We start from the raw sequence: 21,645 nt of genomic DNA, 5'->3' as shown, positions 1-21,645 counted from the left end.
GTTTAGACCTCTAATATTTCATCAAATTAAAAAAAAGATCTCCTTTTTTCTTTTTTTCTGCAAATTTTTATTTTTTAAAAATAAAAACTACTGACAGCGCCAACTGCCCTACTGACACTGTTAGTATACAGGTATATACACATGCACACACATATGTGTTTGAGCTTTGGGGTGCACGCCCTAATACAACAGGCTATGCACACCAATCTACAGCTGCACACACTGACTTAGTGACTAACCATGTCTGCCTGTACCTGAGAGGGCTGGGTCCCACCACCAACTAGGCTGGCCACACCCCCTCCCCAAGACCCGCCCAATCACATTACTAACCTATCACCATGCTCCATCTCAGCAGGGAAGAGAAGCGAGTGTCGGATCATGGATCATCTGCGGGGTGACACAGGAAGGAGGCTGCTTGTGTGCAGGGCTGCAGCCTGCAAGTAGTGCTTCTCTGTTGTGGACGGCGTGCGGGCCAGGGACTGGCTTCTAAAGTCTAATTACATTATGCTGCTGCTGTAGGGGGTGCGGGCTGGCCCTGGGCCCCCGTGGGACACTCGTACCCCTTACAAGTGTAATGGCTGTCCCCCCTGATGCCACTTCCTGCTGACGTAGGGTTGCCACCTGTCTGGGATTCACCCGGACAGTCCGGGTTTTGAATCATGTGTCCGGGTTTAAGGCGGACTGAAACCAGGACACATTATTCAGACCCAGCTGTGGCTCCCCAAGTATAGATAGTCACACACAAATTTTTTGCTATCTGGGAGCTGCAGGCGGCTGTCTAGGGGCAGGTTCCGCATCACTCGGGGGCAGGGAGATGATGTCACCAAGAGCAATTTGGCCACACCCACTGTTCGCTGCAGCACCCTATGCGCACGGCATTACTACTGTGTTCGGGTTTGGCTTGAAGAAAAGGTGGCAACCCTATGCTGACATCTGTTGTTTTTTTTGGGGGGGGGATCTTTTTTTTTTTTTTTGCATTGGAGGGTGTAGCTACTATGAGAAAAGTGCTTGGTTTGTTGTTGTGGCAGCTCCATTTTCACTTACATGGGGGATTGGATATGTCTAAATTGGCATGTAACCTTATAATTGCCGAATGGTGGCAATGTATATACACTAGGGTGACCACATTTCCAAACTGTCATTCAGGGACACCCCCCACCCCCCTCGCACCTGCCCAAAAAAAGATGGTTTTTGATACTTTTTTTGCCAATTTTTGGGGAAAAAAAAGCAAACAGTGGTAACCAGTTTAGACAGGTGGTATGGACAGCAGAATGGAGGGAGACATGGAGGAAGAACGGAGGGGGACAGCAGCAGAACAGAGGGGGAGCATGCTCACTGTAACAAAGTGTGAGTGTAACACAGTACACTAACCTGTCCTGGAAGTTTGTCAATGTCTGGCACTGCAGGCAGAAAACTTGCGGACCTCATGGGCGGGAGCCTGGAGGAGGACTCGGAAGAGGCTCGGGCTGCTCAGGAGAGAAGTTGAACTGTTACGTTTCCGTGTGCTTCTGGCAAATGGCAATGGGCTGCAGAGCAGCGGAGAGCGGCTCCGGGCAGCGGGAGTAGGCGGCGGCGGCCCAGGACGGGACTGGCCCTGACTGGGCACAGGCTGGATGATCCTTACTAGCAGTAAGTGACTGTGGCTGTCTGGTCACTGGCGTGGTGTCACTCTGTGGCTGTGCTGGCTGCTCCCTCTCTCTGAGGCGCGCGCGCTGCTCTCAGCCGTAGGGTGCGGGTGCACTGCCCACACTGACTGCCCACGTGTCAGCCCTCAGGTCTCAGCCGACGTCACTGGTTGCTAGACGCGGGGTGGCCCTAGCCTAGCAACCAGCTTATGATGTGTCATGTGTGAGACTGTGTAGTGTGTAGTGTTTATAAGGATGGCGGCGGAGTCAGCGGACTGGTCTGACTCTGGTGTGTTTTTTTTCATTCCGGGACATTGTATTGTCCCGGAATGAAGGTGCCCGGGACACGGGACAAAAATCAGAAATCGGGGACAATCCCGGGCAATCCGGGACATGTGGGCACCCTAATATACACCCCATGTCTGCTTATAGGTTGGCAGATCAACCACCTGTTTATACCACCCTTTGCCTGTCCATATGAAAGGAGACTATGGGGTGGATTTACTAAAGGAAAATAGACTGTGCACTCTGCAGGAGCAATTGCTTCAGGGCTTAGTATATGAGCTGAAGCTCTGCTGACTTCCATCATCCAATCACATGCAAGCAAAAATGCATTTTTTTTTTTTCATTTTCCTTGCATGTGATTGGGTATCCTTTGCATAGTGAAGCTTTACCTCAATTACTAAGCTCTGGAGTGGTTGCACTTGCATGGTGCAAATACACTTTCCAAATGCACTGCCTAATCAACCCCTATGGGTGGTGCTGTGGCTACACCTGCACATTGTGGGCATTGGGGTTGATTTACTAAAGGCAAATAGACTGCGCACTTTGTAAAGTGCAATTGCTTCAGAGCTTAGTAAATGAGGTAAAGCTTCACTTTACAAAGAACACCCAATCACATGCAAGGAAAATAAACAGACAGCATTTTTGCTGGCACATAATTGGATGACAGAAGTCAGCAGAGCTCCTCCTCATTTACTAAGCTCTGGAGGAACTCCACCTGCAAAGTGCACAGACTATTTGCCTTTAGTAAAGCAACCCTATTGACTCTTGAGCTCTGGTTTTACTTGCATTGATTGGTTCAGTTTTGACAGAGATTTTTTTTATGGTTGAACTAGATGGACTTGTGTCTTTTTTTTTCAACCTGACTAACTATGTAACTATGGCAGAGTGGGGTTGATTTACTAAGGCTGGGTTCACATTCGCATGTGGCTCACAGCAGGGGTCCGGTGTGTCCCTGTTCTCCGTTTCAGGGCCAAATTTTTGCCTGAATTCGGACCTGAAACTGACCCAAAGTCACACAGGACCCCTGTTCAATCCGCTCTGCAGCCGCCCTGGAGGTGTGTGAACTCCATAGAGAGGCGGTCACAATCTCCTTTCATGTGAATTGGATGTGGAGAAATCCGCTTCCAATTTGTAGTAGTGTGAACACTGCATTACACTGGAGAGTGCAAAATCTGGTGCAGCTGTGCATAGAAGGCAATCAGCTACAGCCTCGTACAAACGCTTAGAATTTCGGATAACGTTAGGGTTGCCACATCATCCCTTTAATCCAGAACACATATTAATTACACAGGTTCTGAGGCTGATTTAATGCAGATAAGGCAACCCTACCGAACGTCCGTTTTTTGTGACATGCTAGTCTCATGTCGAAAGTGAAGAGGTTACTCAGCATATGAACATTTTCGGACGACAGAATACAACGTCAGAAGTGATGTAATGTGTTAAATAGTTATGTATGTATTTTTTCCGTTTCTGAGCATGCGTAGTCTCACTCTTTTTATTTTTATATTTCGGACAAAAACCATACTAATGAAATGAAAATCGAATGTTGAGTTCACATCCGACAAAAATTTTATAGCAAAAAATCGGCTGTCGATTGCACCTAACTTACGATCGGAAAATTGTCAGGCAGCTCATCGTACAATTTTTTCCATCCGATTTTCATATGGTGTGTACAGACCTTTACTTCAGCTTGTTCAAGTAAGCCTTGACAAAAAAACAAAACTGGAAGCCGATTGGTTTCTATGCAGGACCGCAGCAGATTTTGCACCTTCCAGTTTTTGTGAATCAACCACTATATTGACTTTCCTGCTTAGCCCTAACCTTTTGTTAACCACTTAAGCCCCGGACCATGTTGCTGGCCAAAGACCAGAGCACTTTTTGCAATTCGGCACTGCGTCGCTTTAACTGACAATTGCGCGGTCGTATGATGTGGCTCCCAAACAAAATTGACGTCCCTTTTTTCCCAACAAATAGAGCTTTCTTTTGGTGGTATTTGATTGCCTCTGCGGTTTTTATTTTTTGCACTATAAACAAAAAAATAGCGACAATTTTGAAAAAAAAACACATTATTTTTTACTTTTTGCTATAATAAATATCCCCCAAAAATATATAAAAAACATTTTTTTTCCCTCAGTTTAGGGCGATACGTATTCTTCTTCTACATATTTTTGGTAAAAAAAAAAAAAAATCGCAATAAGCGTTAATTGATTGGTTTGTGCAAAAGTTATTGCTTCTACAAAATAGGGGATAGTTTTATGGCATTTTTATTAATTTTTTTTTTTACTAGTAATGGCGGCGATCTGCGATTTTTATCATGACTGCGACATTATGGCAGACACATTGGATTTTTGACACATTTTTGGGACCATTGTCATTTTTACAGCGACCAGTGCTATAAAATTGCACTGGTTACTGTAAAAATGACACTGGCAGTGAAGGGGTTAACCACTAGGGGGCTAGGGAAGGGTTAAGTGTGTCCTAGGGAGTGAGTCTAACTGTGGGTGGGAGGGGCTACGAGTGACACGTCACTGATCACTGTCACTAGGCAGAATGGGGAGATGCTTGTTTACATTAGCATCTCCCCATTCTTCCTCTCCGTGAGATTATCGCGGGTATCCCCACGGACATCGAGTCCACGGGACCCGCGACCCGACTCGCGGAGCTCCCGGCGGGTGCGCGCCCGTGAGCCGCCTCTTAAAGGGCAATGTACAGGTACGTGATTCTGCCTGTACGTGCCCTTCTGATGCAGTATATCTGCGTGAGGCCGTTGGGAAGTGGTTAAACCCATAATTGTCTTACCACGCCTTGTTCTGCACTGTGGTCTCTGTATGGAGGAGATAAACAAAAAACGTTATCTTTTTTGTTTATCTTTTATCTCTCATGCTCCTATCACTGATATCAGCCAACATCACATGTAATGAACTGGTGCAGATCGTACAAAACAGCTTGTAAGGTTACTGAAAAATAAAAAATGTGCTATAACCACTTATATTTCTTTTTATGAATGTTGTCCTGCAACAATGATATTTGTTCACAATCCTTAGACAATTAAATGTATCAAAACTTAACAAAAGGCATTTTTTTCTATTTTTCTAAACTGAAAAAGAGAGAGAGAGACTTCTTAAGATCGACGATGAAATGCGCGCTCGTTTATTGACTTTGGAGTCTCACTTCAATCTGATTTGCTTATTAACCACTTAAGGACCAGCCTCGTTTTGCATTTTAGGTGTTTACATGTTTAAAACAGGTTTTTTTGCTAATAAATTACTTTGAACCCCCAAACATTATATATGTTTTTTTTTCTAACACCCTAGAGAATAAAATGGCGGTCATTGCAATACTTTTTTTTGCACCGTATTTGCGCAGCGGTCTTATAAGCGCACTTTTTTTAAAAAAAATTCACTTTTTTGAATAAAAAAAAATAAGACAACAGTAAAGTTAGCCCAATTTTTTTTATATTGTGAAATATAAAGTTACGCCAAGTAAATTGATACCCAGCATGTCACGCTTCAAAATTGCGCCTGCTCGTGGAATGGTGTCAAACTTTTACCCTCAAAAATCTCCACAGGCGACGTTTAAAAAATTCTACAGGTTGCATGTTTTGCGTTACAGAGGAGGACTAGAGCTAGAATTATTGCTCTCGCTCTACCAATCGCAGCGATAACTCACATGTGTGGTTTGACCACCCCATCTGCGCGCGAGCTTGTCGGGATGGGGTTTTTTTTTTTTTTTAATGTATTTTTATTATTTATTTTACATTATTTTATTTATTTTTACACTTTAAAAAAAAAAAATTGTGTCACTTTTATTCCTATTACAAGGAATGTAAACATCCCTTGTAATAGAAAAAAGCATGACAGGACCTCCTAAATATGAGATCTGGGGTCAAAAAGACCTCAGATCTCATATTTACACTAAAATGCAATAAAAAAAAAGTCATTTTAAAAAAATGACATTGAAAAAAATATGCCTTTAAGAGGCGTGGAAGGAAGTGACGTTTTGACGTCGCTTCCACCCAGCAGTGTCATGGAGACGAGTGGGCGCCATCTTAGCCTCACTCGTCTCCAGGCACAGCACAGAGTAGGACGCGATCACCTCCGCCGCTACCGACGGCTCCGGTAAGCGGCGGAGGGCACCGGACCGCGGCGGGAGGGGGCCCTCTCCCGCCACTGATAAAAGTGATCTTGCGGCGAACCCGCCACAGGGACCACTTTTATCAGAAAGCCGGCCGCCGCACGAAAACGGGGATACCGGGGTTATGGCAGCTAGCTGCTGCCATAACAACGATATCCACCGTCAAAGTTTGGATGTACATCGGCGTGCGGCGGTCCGGAAGTGGTTAAGTTTCCACCACATGAGAGGATCCTCTGTTTCTGGAATGGGAGCTTCTACTTGGTACCGCGTCAATCAAAAGCAAGCGCCGCCGTCATAGCAAAAATATCACAGCTTATCAGCCTCTAAGGACAACAATGTTAAAAACGAAGGTTATCAAATTTGCCTACACTTAGCTCACTGAATGATCCCAGTTAACCACATCCATATTTACCATCACTGTCCAGGCTGTCCGGTGACGTTATGGACATCGACGTCACCGGATCTCCGACAGAACTCCCTGAAGCCCCGGAAGCCGGCGGAGAGGTGAGTACCGATCAAAAGAATTTTGATCCATCAAAAAAATTAACGATTAATTGAGAAATTAATCTTTAATTTCCCCAGCCCTAAAAATTAAATATATGTATGTGTGTATGTGTGTATGTGTGTGTATATATATATATATATATATATATATATATATATATTCCTCACCACAAAAATTGTTAAATCTTTTCAGGCGTGCCGTGAATTTTTAGATTTTTTTTTTTTTTTTTTTTTGTGCGCCACAAGGCAAAGTTTAAGAAACACTGGGCTATCTCCTACTCTGGCTGCCTTTTAGGCAATCCCTGAAAACTCATCTCTCAGGGAAGCCTATCTGCCTTCAGCTATCAATTGAACTTTCAAGTCTTCCATCAGCTCATCCCTCACAATTATTACCTTTCTTACCACTTGCCCCTCTCTATTAGATTGTAAGCCCTTATGAGCAGGGCCCTCTTAACCCCCTTGGTGCTGTACTGTTCATTATATATATATATATATATATATATATATATATATATATATATCGTATTTATCGGCGTATAACACGCACAGGCGTATAACACGCACATTTATTTTAAGAGGGAAGTTTCAGGAAAAAACCTACATTTTAAATAGGGAACTTTGAAACAAAATAAGCATCTGCATCTGCAGCCTGACCATTGCCATCAATGCAGCCTGATCAATGCCCATCTGCAGCCTCACAAGTGCCATCAATGCAGCCTTATCAGTCCACATCAATGCAGCAGCCTCACCATTGCCATCAGTGCAGCAGCCTCACCATTGCCAACAGTGCAGCAGCCTCACCATTGCCATCAGTGCAGCAGCCTCACCATTGCCATCAGTGCAGCCTGATCGAACAGAACAGTGGTCCAATGGCGGCCCAGGAGACGGGGCTTCCTATTACAGAGGCCGGCAAGTAAACAGGAGATTCTCACTGAATGTAATCTGACGGCGCTCATCCCACCCCGCTCCCTGTCCCCCCTGAGCCAGTTAAAATTGAAGTATTGGCGTATAACACGCACACGCTATTTGCACCCGATTTTCATGGTGAAAAAGTGAGTGTTATACGCCAATAAATACAGTATATATATATATATATATATATATATATTTATAGTTGTACTGCGGTAGGTTGGCTCTCCTGGGCAAATTGCTGTCATTTTTTCGGCAGCCACTTTAAGAGCTCTAGGGGACGTGCGCGCGACGCAGGAGCCGATGCTCGTGGGCGGAGGTCGTGATGTCCACCGGCCACCCACGATTGTGCTCGAGAGAGAGAGAGACAAAATGGAGATTTGTCAATGTAAATAGACAGATCTCTGTTCTGTCAGGGGAGAGGAGAGACAGATCTGCTGTTCCTGGTGATTAGGAACAACAATCTCTCTCCTCCTCCAGTCACTACACTCCCCCTTACAGTTAGAAACACCTCCGTAGGACATATTTAACCCCTTGATCGCCCCCTAGTGTTAACCCCTTCCCTGCCTGTGACATTTATACAGTAAACCAGTGGCTATTTATAGCTCTGATCGCTGTATAAATGTCAGTAGTCCCAAAAAAGTGTCTGATCTGTCCACCACTAAAAATTGCAGAACACCGCCATTACTAGTAAGAAAAAAAATTCATAATAAAAATATCCCTTATTTTGTAGACGCTATAACTTTTGCACAAACCAATCAATATACCCTTATTTTTTTTTTTTACCAAAAATATGTAGAAGAATACATATTGGCCTAGACTGATGAAGAAAATTTTTTTTTTACATTTTTTTTTTGGGATATTTATTATAGCAAAAAGTAAAATATTGTTTGTTTTTTTCAAAATTGTCGGTCTTTTTTTGTTTATAACATAAAAAAAAAAAAACCCGCAGAGGAGATCAAATACCACCAAAAGAAAGCTCTATTTGTGGGAAAAAAAAGGACATAAATTTTGTTCGGGTACAACGTTGCACGACCGTGCAATTGTCAGTTAAAGCGTCACAGTGCCGTATCACAAAAAAATGGCCTGGTCATTAAGTGGACAAATTCTTCTGGTCCTTAGGTGGTTAAATAAGTCTGGGTCTACCCACATGCTATTTAATGGACGGGTCCTAGAAAAATTACCAACCACGAAACCACCATGACTCATCCCCGCTGGGTATTTCCAGCTGACAGCAGTATGTAAACAAAGGACGTCATCCTAACCAGCTACATTCTAATAAATGTATTTGTTTTTATATATATTATTCTGATATTCTGTTTATTTCTACAACATCCTTTATGAATTCCCCTGATTATTTGTGTCAGCTAAACAACAAAGACAGTGTTTTGTGGCACATGTGTAATGTATTGTAGGAAAGTTATGGTCATGATTGAGATTATCAGAATAATATCCACTTAACTTCCGGAAGATACTGTACCCAAATAAAATGTATGTCCTTTTTTTACCCACACAAATAGAGCTGCTGTATTAACAACCCTGAAACGTGAAACAAATTTTCGAGCAACATACGCCCTAAATCCAGTGCTAATAAAACACCTATTAACATATGCAGTGTATCAATTAACCACTTGCTGCCCGCCCAGAGTACATTTACTGCGGGCGGGCAACAGCTGCAGGCTAGGGAGATGTAACCATATGTCGTGCCCTATTTCAAGGACTTCAGGCGTGCGCGCAACCCCTGCTGACCTGTGCTTTGATTGAACACAGCACAAGTTTGTCAGCAGGTTTCAGCCAATGAAAAAATAAAAAAAAAGTTTCTTAGTTTCTGTCAGTAAATTTTGTAAATAAGTAATTTTTCTCCTTCACTAATGTGCACTGATGAACCGACACAGATGGGCACTGATGAGGCAGCACTGATGAGGAGGCAGTAATATTCTGCACTTATGGGCACTGATTAGGTGGCACTGATGAGGAGGCACCAATATTCTGCACTTATGGACACTGATAGGTGGCACTGATAGCCAACACTGGTGGGCACAGATAGGCAGCATTGATAGATGGCACTGATGGGTTGCACTGATGGGCATTGATGGGTTGCACTGATGGGCATTGATGGGTTGCACTGATGGGCATTGATGGGTGGCACTGATGGGCACTAAAAGCCAGCACTGACTGGCATCACTAATGGGCACTGATTGCTGGCTCTGGTGGGCACTGTTGGCACTGGTGGGCACTGATTGCTGGCACTGATTTCTGGCACTTCTGGCACTCTAATGTAATCAGGGCACTAATCATCAGTGCCCTGATTACATTTCTTACTGTCCCCTGTGAGGAGATGCTGCTTATTAACACTCCTCACCACACACTCTGTCAGTGTGAGACAAGGAGTGCCGATTACCAGCACTTTGATTGGACACAGCCGATCACATGATTAAAGAGCTGCGCGCCCCTGCGGGCGCTGCCGTTTGGGTGCGCCGTCATTTGATGTCCACCCAGAACGAGAGCCGCACTGTCCCCCTGTCATATGACGGTGGGCGGGCGGCAAGTGGTTAAAGGTTGATTTGCTAAAGGCAAATAGGCTGATCACTTTGTAATGGAATTTTCTCCCAAGCTTAGTCAGAGAATGTGGTAAAATACCCAATCATGTGCAAGTAAAATACAAAACAGCATTGTTGTTTGCACATGATTGGATGAAGGAAGTCAGCAGAGTTTTACCTCTTTCACTAAGCTATGGAGATATTTCCCTTGCAAATTGAACAGTCTGTTTACATTTAGTAAATCAACTCCACGGTGTTACATAGTTACATAGTAGGTGAGGTCGAAAAAAGACACAAAGTCCATCAAGTCCAACCTATGTGTGTGATCAAACTTTGAAAACAGTGGAAAGTGTATATCACACCCTATTCAAATATACAGTGATAAACCAAACCAACACATATAATGAAAGATTAAAACGTAACTCCACTTTTGTTGAGAAAAAACATTTCCCTCTGGGTGATCTATGTACATTGTAGGTATTTAAACAAACGTTGCAGATTCCTGCCTTGTGTTCTTCTGAAAATGAAGCTGTTTGTCTGTGTCCATGTGTGAATCTGTATGGCAGTTATTTTATAATTATCAGTCAGCTGCTGCGCCTGCAGGGCTCTAATGAGGAAAATTGCAGGGCCTGCATCACTTTAGACGTGATTTCCTATCGGGAGTATTTCACCAAAAATGACATTTTGTTGCAGGGGATGCTCAAAACCTGACTTGTATCTTAGTGTAGACTTCTTTGAAAAGTGAGCCAATCACACAAGCAGGAAATGACATATCTGGGGGGGGGGCGTTTTGTACATCATCTGTGTACAGAACGCCTCCAGGGTGCCATATTGCATTTCACATAAGCTTACAGAGCTGCAGATTAAAAAAGGAAAGGTAATTTTTAATAATATTCAATTAAAATATGACTTGTGTCACAATTGTATATGCTTTATTATTATTATTTTTCCCACGATAGAGGAGCTACTCTTTAAATAAAGGAAACAAAGTGTCACAGAAACCTTAGTCCTTCAGCTCCTCCCAGAAGACTCTCAGGGCTAATTCATACAGAATGGGCAGCTACTGCTACCTGCCAGAGAGGTAAACTGCAATCAATGGTTTCCTCTCCAACAGCTGTCAGTTGAGTAAGAGGGTGGTGCACAATCCAACGCCCTTTTTTTCTGAACTTTATTTGTAGTGTACAAGAGTACACTTCATTCATGTCATTGTACAGCAGCACAGTATGCTGTTATAACACAGTATGATGTTATGTTACAGTGACATGCTATCCGGTATGGTGCGCTGCAATAAAATGCAGTCATGCTGCATTTTATCGCAGCTCTGGGCTGCATTGCAGTGTGAATGGAACACACAGACAACCATTTTTTCTTTGTGTACTTGCGGTTTCCAATGCATTCATTTTCTAATGCATAGTGTGAATTGAGCTTTACACACCAAGGAAACAGTGTTTCCACAAGCACCAAATCCCCAGTGTTTCTTCTGAGATAGAAGATATCTTTACCCAATTTCAGTGATTTGCTTCACCACAAATTGTAACTGTACCAGCGACAATGAGAGTGACCCCCAAAAGTTACTTGGTTGGCGGACAGGGAGCTGGCAATGGTGGATCTGGAGACTCTCCACACCATCTAGTCTGTGGCACCAGCTCACATTCCCTGGAGTGGCCAGGTCCCTGCTCTCAGCTAAAGGCTATGGTCCTAAAAGAAAGACTTCTCCCCAGACCAGGTTATATATGTCCTCACCCAACGTTCTTCTCTGTCAGCAAGCTAGAACTTGTATCCTAAAGTGGTTTGGCTCCAATGCAAATCCTGGCTCCTCGGACCACATATCCCACAATCCCTTGCTCTCAGCTGTGGTCTGTTTGCTCTGCATTCAGTAGATAGCACAGCATCCAGGCTGAGAACTAGCAGAAAACAGGCTCACTGTAGCTGGTGTCCCACAATGACACAAAGTTAGCCAGCACCTGGCTACAAAAGTATTGCTGGTATCTTCTAACAGATCAGATAAAATCCACTGATGTGCGAACACAGGAGGATGAACCACCACATCCCACCACAGACAGGGTTGAAGCTGGACGCTCTGTATAGCAATGCTTCTCCTGAGCTCTCAGCACACACAGCCTCACTGCCTGACTCCATCTGTTTCGTCAATAGGTGACATTTTCAGGGGCATGCAAACGGGTTCCCCCTTGAAAAAGTAATCTATTGATGAAACACATTGGGGTGGAGCCAGGCATTTTGGCCATTTTATTCCCCAGGGTCCCTGCTTCCAGAAAATATACAAAGATCAGTCATGCCTTTATGACCACCCACCTAATATTGAGTAAGTCCCCCCTTGGCTACCAAAACAGCCCTGACCAGTCTAGACCTCTGAAAGTATGCTGTTTTGACACCAAGCTGTCAGTAGCAGATACTTTAAAAGAGGAGTTCGCAATTTAAAAAAACAAACATACATACTCACCTATCTTGATGCAGCATCTGATGCTGCAGCTGTCCGCCCACTGCTAAGACTGAGAACTGAGCGATCACAGGGCCACCGATTGCTCAGTTCTTGGGGTACAGTGAGCAGTGAGTAATGACGGTCAGTCAACAGCACTCTGTTCTGCCCCTTCAGTGCTCACTTGAGTGCCATACTGTGGAGAGGGTGGGAGCAGTGAGCTCAGGCTCTAAGTTGCTGCCAGCCACGCATCTGGGTGGATCCTGACATTATTGTTGGGATCCTTGCAGAGCCTGGACTGGCTCTTTGATGTGACATGTAGATAAATCCCGCTGTTGGCTGAATCTGAATCACAGGAGTACTAAACTAAGTGCACTCCGGTGACCCACATGAGAAGTATGGCCAAGCAAGCTTTGGCCATACCTCTCCTTTTAACCACTTCAGCCCCGGACCATTTGGCTGGCAAAAGACCAGAGCACTTTTTGTGATTTAGAAATGGGTCACTTTAACTGACAATTGCGCGGTCATGCGACGTGGCTCCGAAACAAAATTTACATCCTTTTTTTCCCCCACAAATAGAGCTTTCTTTTTGTTGTATTTGATCACCTCTGCGTTTTTTATTTTTTGCGCTATAAACAAAAAAAGAGCGACAATTTCGAAAAAAAAGCAATATTTTTTACTTTTTGCTATAATAAATATCCCCCAAAAAATATAAAAAACATTTTTTTCCTCAGTTTAGGCGGATACGTATTTTTCTTCATATTTTTGGTAAAAAAAAAATCGCAATAAGTGTTTATTAATTGGTTTGCGCATTTTTATTAATAGTTTTTTTTTTTACTAGTAATGGCAGCGATCAGCGATTTTTATCACGACTGCAACAGTATGGCGGACACAGACACTTTTGACACATTTTTGGGACCATTGTCATTTTTACAGCGATCAGTACGATTAAATTGCACTGATTACTGTAAAATTGACACTGGCAGTGAAGGGGTTAACCACTAGGGGGCTAGGGAAGGGTTAAGTGTGTCCTAGGGAGTGATTCTAACTGTGGGGGGGAGGGGCTGTGTGACACATCACTGATCACTGCTCCTGATTACAGGGAGCTGTGATCAGTGACACTGTCATTAGGCAGAACGGGGAAATGCTTGTTTACATTAGCATCTCCCCGTTCTTCCTCTCCGTGAGACGATCGCGGTTATCCCATTGAACATCGAGTCCGTGGGACCCGCGGTCGGACCTACGGAGCTCGTGACGGGTGCACGCTTGTGCCGCCAGTTGCGCGCATGTGATGGCGCGGCAGCAAATTTAAAGGGACGTACGGTTGCCTGTCCATGCCATTCTGCCGACATACATCGGTGTGCACCAGTTGTTATGTGGTTAAGATGTTTGTTACCCCAGCATTTCATATTCCTGATATGTGCTGCTATACCATGTATGCAAAAGTATCCAGTTCTCTTAGTATTGATTGCTTTGTGTGAAACCCCTGGTGCTCCTGCCACTCCCTCTGCTTTCCTATAAAGAACTGACCACACTAAGCAGGAGAGAACAATGTGATCAGTTCTCTAGCTGTGCTGGGAATGTGAACTCAGTATGTTCTCCTCCAATGATCAGACTTGTCCTGATATGCAACTTCTGCACAGCCATTCACTGGGAAGTTCAGTGTGCCGCTGTTTCTCCTCCTCCAGCTCTTCAGGTGGAAATAGACCGTCTGTCCGTTTTCATCCAATCCGCCAGATGGATGGAAAATAAGGCCACCATCCGTCTGGATTTTTGAATTGGATTAAAAAAACTATTGTATTTCGAATTTCGGCCAAAATTTTTGTTTCGTTATTTCAGATTCATTTAAATTCGTTACTATTGTAATTCAGAAATTTGGATACCGGGGTTAAACGGAAGTGTTGGATTACATCAGTTGGATCTACTTTGTAGGTTCTGCTTTTCATTTTATTGCCAAGGTGTATAATTTATGACGTGTCTCGCTGTTGACAAAACAGACCATGTTTATTATATATACATTTACATACTCTGTTTTTCTGCTCAGCCCTGTTTCTCGAGGTACTTCTTCACAGATATTTGAGAGAGGATCCTAAGCACATCACCAGGTATGTCTTATAAAATTCATTAAATTGATCAAAATGATTAAAATTGGATATAAAACATAATGCCATTGTTTCTCCAACTAGAATCTGGGATATTGATCTATCCATACACACCATACCAAGCTTGGCTGTCATTGTCTGGTTTGTCGGAGTCACAATCCTGAAGCAGAGGGATCGCCAACTACCAGAAATACTTTATATTCACAGGTATTTATCATTTCTACTGTCCCTTCCACATCCTCACATTTCTTATTGTAGCAAGGTCCCAGGCTTCCTAGTCTAATGAGTTCATTAGAAAGTTGCAATGTCAATTAGCAGAGTCCGAGACTTCTACAGATAGACAGTCATGTCAGTTAAAGTAGCGCAGTGCAGAATAGGGTTGCTACTTTTTCTTCAAGTCAAACCCGAACACTGTTGCAGCGCACAGGATTTTTTTTTTATAGTATAAACTTTACATATATTTTGCTACTAAATAACATTTCTAATCATATGAAGTTAATAACAAGAGTCCCCCTTTACATCAGAGTCCACAGAGTTCCCCTTTTACATCTAAACTCGCAGAGTTCCCTTACACTGTAAGGGGAGACGCTGCAGACTCTGATGTAAGGGAGAACTCTGGGGACTCTAACATAAGGGATGCTCTGGGAACCCTGATTTAAGGGGGAACACTGAGTACTCTGATGTACAAGGAAGACTCTGATGTAAGGGGAAACACTGTGGCCTCTGGTATAAAGGGGGACTCTGATGTAAGGGGTGCTCTGAGAACCCTGATTTGCCTTAGTGTACTCACTCAGAGGCTGGAGAAAGAAGGGGGGAGACTTCAGTCACAGACAGGGATGGATGGTGAGCTCACTCACCCCTTGGTAGTCAGCACTTCTCATCCAGATGGATCTGAGGCTGCTGGACTTCAAATTTCCGGCCACCACTTTCCTCTTCTGAGGCACAGCGACGAGGAATGGAGTGTGGGCAGACACAGAGGGGTAGGGGTGGGGGAAGAGGTGCAGATCGAGCCCTCTCTCCTCTTCCGTCTGTATGTGTGTTTGGGGGGGATTGTTAGTGTTGGCTTTGGGCAGTGTGAAAGAGTGTAACAGACACTCTCAGCTGAGACAACTGCATCCAGCAACCCTGCTGGGAAGCCATAGTCCAGTCTAAACAATGTGCCTGGGTTTCAGACAGTCTGAACCAAACCCGAACTGTCCGGGTGAATCCTGGACAGGTGGCAACCCTAGTGCTGAATAGCAAAAAATGTATTGGTTATGAAGGGGGGTAAAACCTCCCCGATGTCAAGTGATACATAGAAAATGTAAAATAAAGGACTATGCATTTTCCCTGAGGATTGGCTGCTTAGGGAGAGATTAACTAAAACTGGTGCACTCACAGCTGTGCATGGTAGCCAATCAGCTTCTAACTTCAGATTGTTCAGCAAAGCTTTGCCACTAAGGTGTCCGTTTATCAAACTGTGATCAGTGGCGATCCCGAGTATCACCGCAGATCTCAGGTCATAAACAGTTTATGAAACGGAGGTAATCAGCAGAGAACATGTTCTCCAATGATCATCGCAGCACAGTGAGAATCTGTAACTGACTGTCACAGAAATGGCCAGTTTATGAAGGTGCGATCTCAGCACCTCACTGGCGATCTGTGACAGAATTCTCACTTTCTGATTCACCATTCCAGAGGTGGAGAATCAGAGAGAAGAGCGAAGCTGGCTGAGTAATCTGGAGAAAGCAAGAAGTCTTTTAACTTCTTTCACCGAACAGTCAGAGCAAATCTTCCCCACCATTATACACCCCAAAACAGCAGGATAGGAATTTATAGTGTGTGTATATATATATGTATATGTGTATGTGTGTGTATGTGTATATATATATATATATATTTTACCCATGGACTGTTCTATTACAGTTATTAGGGGTTTTTTTTATCAATTATGAAACATATTTTATTTTAATTTATTAATAAATATTTATATTTGTATACTTTATTCAAATTATTTTTTTAATGATTATAAATGTATTTTTCATTTATATGAATGGTGTTTAGCTGCATTACATATGTGGATTCAATTCATTTACTGTACACTATTCACATTTAAATAGGCACATGTATGATCTTTAAATATTGATAAAAACAATGTTTTTGAATAATTAGGTTAATATATATTGTGTAGGGGGAATGTAACTTTATTATTTTATTAATAATAATGTGTGTAATAATGTGTGGTGCTTTGTGTTAAACTTCGGAATTTTTCACTTCCTATTACTATAATCCCGCTACAACGCGCGAGATTACAGTGAGAGGAGCCGTTCTCAGGATTTCCCGGCGTTTGTAGATCGCTTCTTAACTCAACATGAGAAGCGATCTACAAAGCTTGATAAACAGGCACTCAGAGATGAGCGATCTCCTTGGAGAATGCCTGAGAACTGAATAGCGGTTATTTACCACTGGATGATAAACGGACACCTAAAACCTGGAAGCTGATTGGTTTCTATGCAAAACTACACCAGATTTTGCACAATGCAGATTTAGTATATAACCCCCATAGTGTTCTAAATAAACTCATTCTGGATCTTTGTTAACAGGATTTACCTTATAAAGATGGAGCCTGGTGTTTGTTTCGAACCATGTAAGTTGAGTTACATTTATTACCTTTGTCACCTTTTTATTACCTTTGTCATTAGAACTCATAGAATCATAGCAAATGATTTGTTTCTTCTTTTGATTTCTTTAAAGAGAAGTATGGGGTTAGTTATTTTTCTAAATCATACTTACCTAGGTTAATGAAGCATCGGCTCGATCGGCTTTAACACTGAGACCCGAGCGATCAAAGGAAATTATGACTTTTATCCATTACACTGAAGAATGATAAAGGACAAAAACAAATTTCTCTTTCTTTATAGAATGGGGACGGATTAGAAGTCAGGTTTTTTCTGCTGTCCAGCACTCCACTGGAGAGATTTGCCCCCCACTTCCTGTCCTGCTGACAACAGTTTTACCAGACATAAAGTAAAGGAAAATCTCTATCAGGGACACAGACGGAAATATGACAGAAGTTCTTGCTTCCCTTACTTTACTGAAGAAACCTTTATTTTCTATTTTATGCCTGTCTGTGTTGCTGTTGGAGAGTTCCCTTCATGGTCTGATAAAATTATTTCAGCAGGAGGCGGTTTACCTACAGTGCATCCAGAAAGTATTAAAAGCGCTTCACTTTTTCCACATTTTGTTAGGTTGCAGCCTTATTCCAAAATGGATTAAATTCATTGTTTTCCCTAAAATTCTACAAACAATACCCCATAATGACAGCGTGTAAGAAGTTTGTTTGAAGTCTTTGCAAATTTCTTAAAGCGGTTGTATACCCGCTGAAAATTATTGTTTTTTTTTACCCCTGTAAAGCAAAAGGCATAATGAGCTAGTATGCACCGCATACTAGCTCATTATGAAATACTTACCTTAGAATGAGGTGTCTGTATCTTACCTGGTCCACGCCGAGGTAGCTGACATGTTGCCTCGGCGTGTCTTCCGGGTATTGCGGTTGCAGCGCTGTGAGTGGCTGGAGCCGCAATATCATCACTCCTGCGCATGCGCGCGGGAGATTTTTCCCGGCAAGGTCCGGCAGTTGCTGGGCCATCAGCCGAGAATCCCCTGTGCGCATGCGCCGCTGCAGTCAGCGGCTCATAGCAAGGGCAATATCTCCTAAACCGTACAGGTTTAGGAGATTTTTTTTTACCTACAGGTAAGCCTTATTATAGGCTTACCTGTAGGTAAAGGTTAAAAAAAGCACTATACAACCGCTTTAAAAATAAAAAACGAAAAAAAATCACAAATACATAAGTATCAGAGCCTTTGCTACAAGACTCCACCAAACAGGCCTGTATGGTAGAGTGGTCAGACAGAAGCCACTCCTCAGTAAAAGACACTTGACAGTGTTTGCCAAAAGGCACCTGAAGGACTCTGACCATGAGAAACAAAATCCTCTGGTCTGATGAAACAAAGATTGAATTCTTTGGCCTGAATGGCAAGTGTCATAGCTGGAGGAAACCAGGCACCGCTCATCACCTGGCCAATACCATCCCTACAGTGAAGCATGGTGGTGACAGCATCATGCTGTGGGGATGTGATTCAGTGTCAGGAACTGGGAGACTAGTCAGGATCGGAGGAAAGATGAATGCAGCAATGTACAGAGACATCTTTGCTCTGGACCTCAGACTAGGGGGAAGGTTCATCTTCCAGCAGGACAACGTGCCTAAGCACACAGCCAAGATAAAAAGGAGTGGCTTTGGGACAACTCTGTGAAGGTCCTTGAGTGGCCCATCCGGAGCCCAGACTTGAGCCAGACTTGAACCCGATCGAACATCTCTGGAGAAATCCGAAAATGGCTGTGCACCAACGCTCCCCATCCAATCTGATGGAGCTGGAGAGGCCCTCCAAAGAAGAACGGGAGAAACTTCCCAAATATAGGTGTGCCAAGCTTGTAGTGTCATACTCAAAAAGACTTGAGGCTGTAATTGGTGCCAAAGGCGCGTCAACAAAGTATTGAGCAAAGGCTGTGAATACTTACCTGAGTACAACCCTCACTTTTATAAAATGACTAATTGGGCATAATTTGGACATTATCACTTAGGGGTGTACTCACTTTTGTTGCCAGTGGTTTAGACATTAATGGCTGTGTGTTGAGTTATTTTGAGGGGAAAGCAAATTTACACTGTTATACAAGCTGTACACTCACTACTTTACATTGTAGACAAGTGTCATTTCTTCAGTGTTGTCACATGAAAAGATAGAATAAAATATTTACAAAAATGTGAGGGGTGTACTCACTTTTGTCAGATACTGTGTGTACATGGGATTTTTTTTGTTCTTTATTTTTAATAAATTTGCTAATATTTCACACAGACTTCTTTCACGTTGTCATTATGGAGTATTGTTTGTAGATTTTTTGAGGAAAATAATGAATTTAATCCATTTTGGAATAAGGCTATAACATAACAAAATGTGGAAAAAGCAAAGTGCTGTGAATACTTTCCTGATGCACTATACCCGTCTCCTGTCCCTGCCATTCCATCCCTTACATGGGCGCATTTAACCCCAACCCTTAAACCACTAGCGGGGGTTAAAAGCGCCCACCAGCGGCCGAATAGCGCCGCTAAAACTAGCAGCGTTTCAGCGTCAACTCCTGTCCGCCCCAGGGTGAAAGCTGCCATATTTATTTATTCCCTCCTCCTCCTCATTCCCTGCTACTGTGATACCCTCCTCTTCATGACAAAACAAAAAACAGACACTCAGGGCTTGTGCAGTGTCGGATTTATTTTGGATCTTGCTTATTCCATCAAAATATGTGGAGGTTTCTCCTCCCATCTACATTGTAAACTGTACATCTCCTCCTGTACAAATGAGTTTTTTCTACTTTTTTCTCATTTCATATTGTACCTTATTTTTGAAGATGCAATCTTCTCTATTTGTATGTACATGCTCTTGTGTCATTATAAAGAATTAAAAAAAAATGATGTCAGTAGGATAGAAAGTGAGGATCGCAGTAAAAACCTGACAGGTCTTCTAAATCTTCCCCACTTTATGCAAAACTAAGAAAAAAAGTTTTACAGGACAAACACTTCAACTCTTCCCAATTCTATCCAAAGCTAAACAATAAAAAAAAAAAAACTGCAGTTGAACTTCAAATGTCTGAATACCTGTAATAAAATGTTTCCAATCCTATTCAGCCATCGACTTCAACACATTAAAGCACCTGGTGACAGATGTTCCCGACCCACCGGAATCATATTTTCTACAGCTGATAGGGAGTCCACGGCAACTAAATAACTGTGAGTATTCATTTTTCTACACTGACATTTACTTATTTATACAATGTTGCTATATTCAATACCAAAATGAAAAAGAATTACACACAAAGTGAATGTTGAGTCACACTGGGAGCCATTGGGACCTGTCCAGCAATAGGCCTGTTCAGCAATTACATGTGCCACAGGATTCACCTAAGGGATTGAGTGAATAGCTTCAACCACTACACCCCAGAGCCTATAGAGGAGGAGCAGCCAGGGGCGTCTTAATAGCATTATGGGCCCCAGGGCAAAGTAATGCACTGGGGCCTCCTACCAGCTTGCCCCAACTTACACACCAACACAAACCATAAATAGTTAATAGAATTAAGCATATATTTATTAGTACTTTCAAAAAAAAATCGATTTTAAACAATAAAAAAAAATGCCATAAATAAAAGACTAATCAACACAAAGAACACAGTATGGGGAGGCAGAAGGGCACAGGACAGGTTCTGTCCATCTCAGGACAGCTTAATAAAAAGCGTGACTGTCTTAGCAAATCCAGGACAGTTGGCAATTATGATATAATGCAAGATTATCATGGGGCCCCCATGCACCTGGGGCCCCTGGGCAGTGCCCAGGGGTGCCCATGCATTAAGACAGCCCTGGGAGCAGCCAGGTACAATACCCAGCTAGCCTTCTAACAAGGGACAGCTTAGAGCCATTCAAAGCCAATACAGCTTACCCTACACCTGCTTGCTTGGAGAACCTAAAGGAGAAGCCAGGTGCCTTGGCATTTTCTACTGAGACAGAGAACCTGTATTCAGCACTTGAAGACTTTTCTTTACCATCTAAGCAGATCCATTTTTTCTAGGGCTGTGGAAATTAAAGAATAATTCCTCGATTAATCGATTGATATTTTTTGATTGATCAAAATTCTTTTGATCGGTACTCACCTCTCCGCCGGCTTCAGGGAGTTCCGTCGGAGATCCGGTGATGTCACGGACATCGATGTCACCGGACTCCTCCCCCCCCCTTCCCCAAGTGCCTCCGTCTGCTAACGAAGGGAAGGGGGAGGAGTCCGGTGACGTCGAAGTTCTGATTGAACGTAACGCGTACGGGGGAGGAGCTACACATGTTGTCACCCGCTGCTGCCCTACGGAACTAACATGATTGTCGGCTTTACATGCTGTGTTTTTATCATAATAAAAGGGGAGTGGGGATAGGACCCAAGGTGTCCTTACTTTCAGTGAAGGAAAAGGAACAAACTGCGGTTTAACCTGATATAACTTTATTAGAACAATTAGTAGAAAAACATTTTAATCTTTGAAA

General features: G+C 43.0%; 1 protein-coding gene across 1 annotated transcript in view; it reads left to right on the top strand.

The window, feature by feature from the left end:
- LOC141107529 (major histocompatibility complex class I-related gene protein-like) overlaps positions 1–21,645 on the top strand; it is a 79,810-nt gene that overhangs the window by 12,376 nt on the left and 45,789 nt on the right. The window contains exons 2-5 of the mRNA XM_073598324.1: positions 14,479–14,539; positions 14,621–14,743; positions 17,119–17,162; positions 20,254–20,355. Of these exons, the coding sequence (XP_073454425.1) occupies positions 17,135–17,162; positions 20,254–20,355 (130 nt within the window). The 5' untranslated portion in view covers positions 14,479–14,539; positions 14,621–14,743; positions 17,119–17,134. The remainder of the gene's footprint in view (positions 1–14,478; positions 14,540–14,620; positions 14,744–17,118; positions 17,163–20,253; positions 20,356–21,645) is intronic.

The sequence above is a fragment of the Aquarana catesbeiana genome, linkage group LG09, assembly GCF_042186555.1.
Source record: "Aquarana catesbeiana isolate 2022-GZ linkage group LG09, ASM4218655v1, whole genome shotgun sequence".
Classification (NCBI taxonomy): domain Eukaryota; kingdom Metazoa; phylum Chordata; class Amphibia; order Anura; family Ranidae; genus Aquarana; species Aquarana catesbeiana.
Note: the sequence above shows the minus strand (reverse complement) of the source record. Positions and strands in the feature narration are given on the sequence as shown.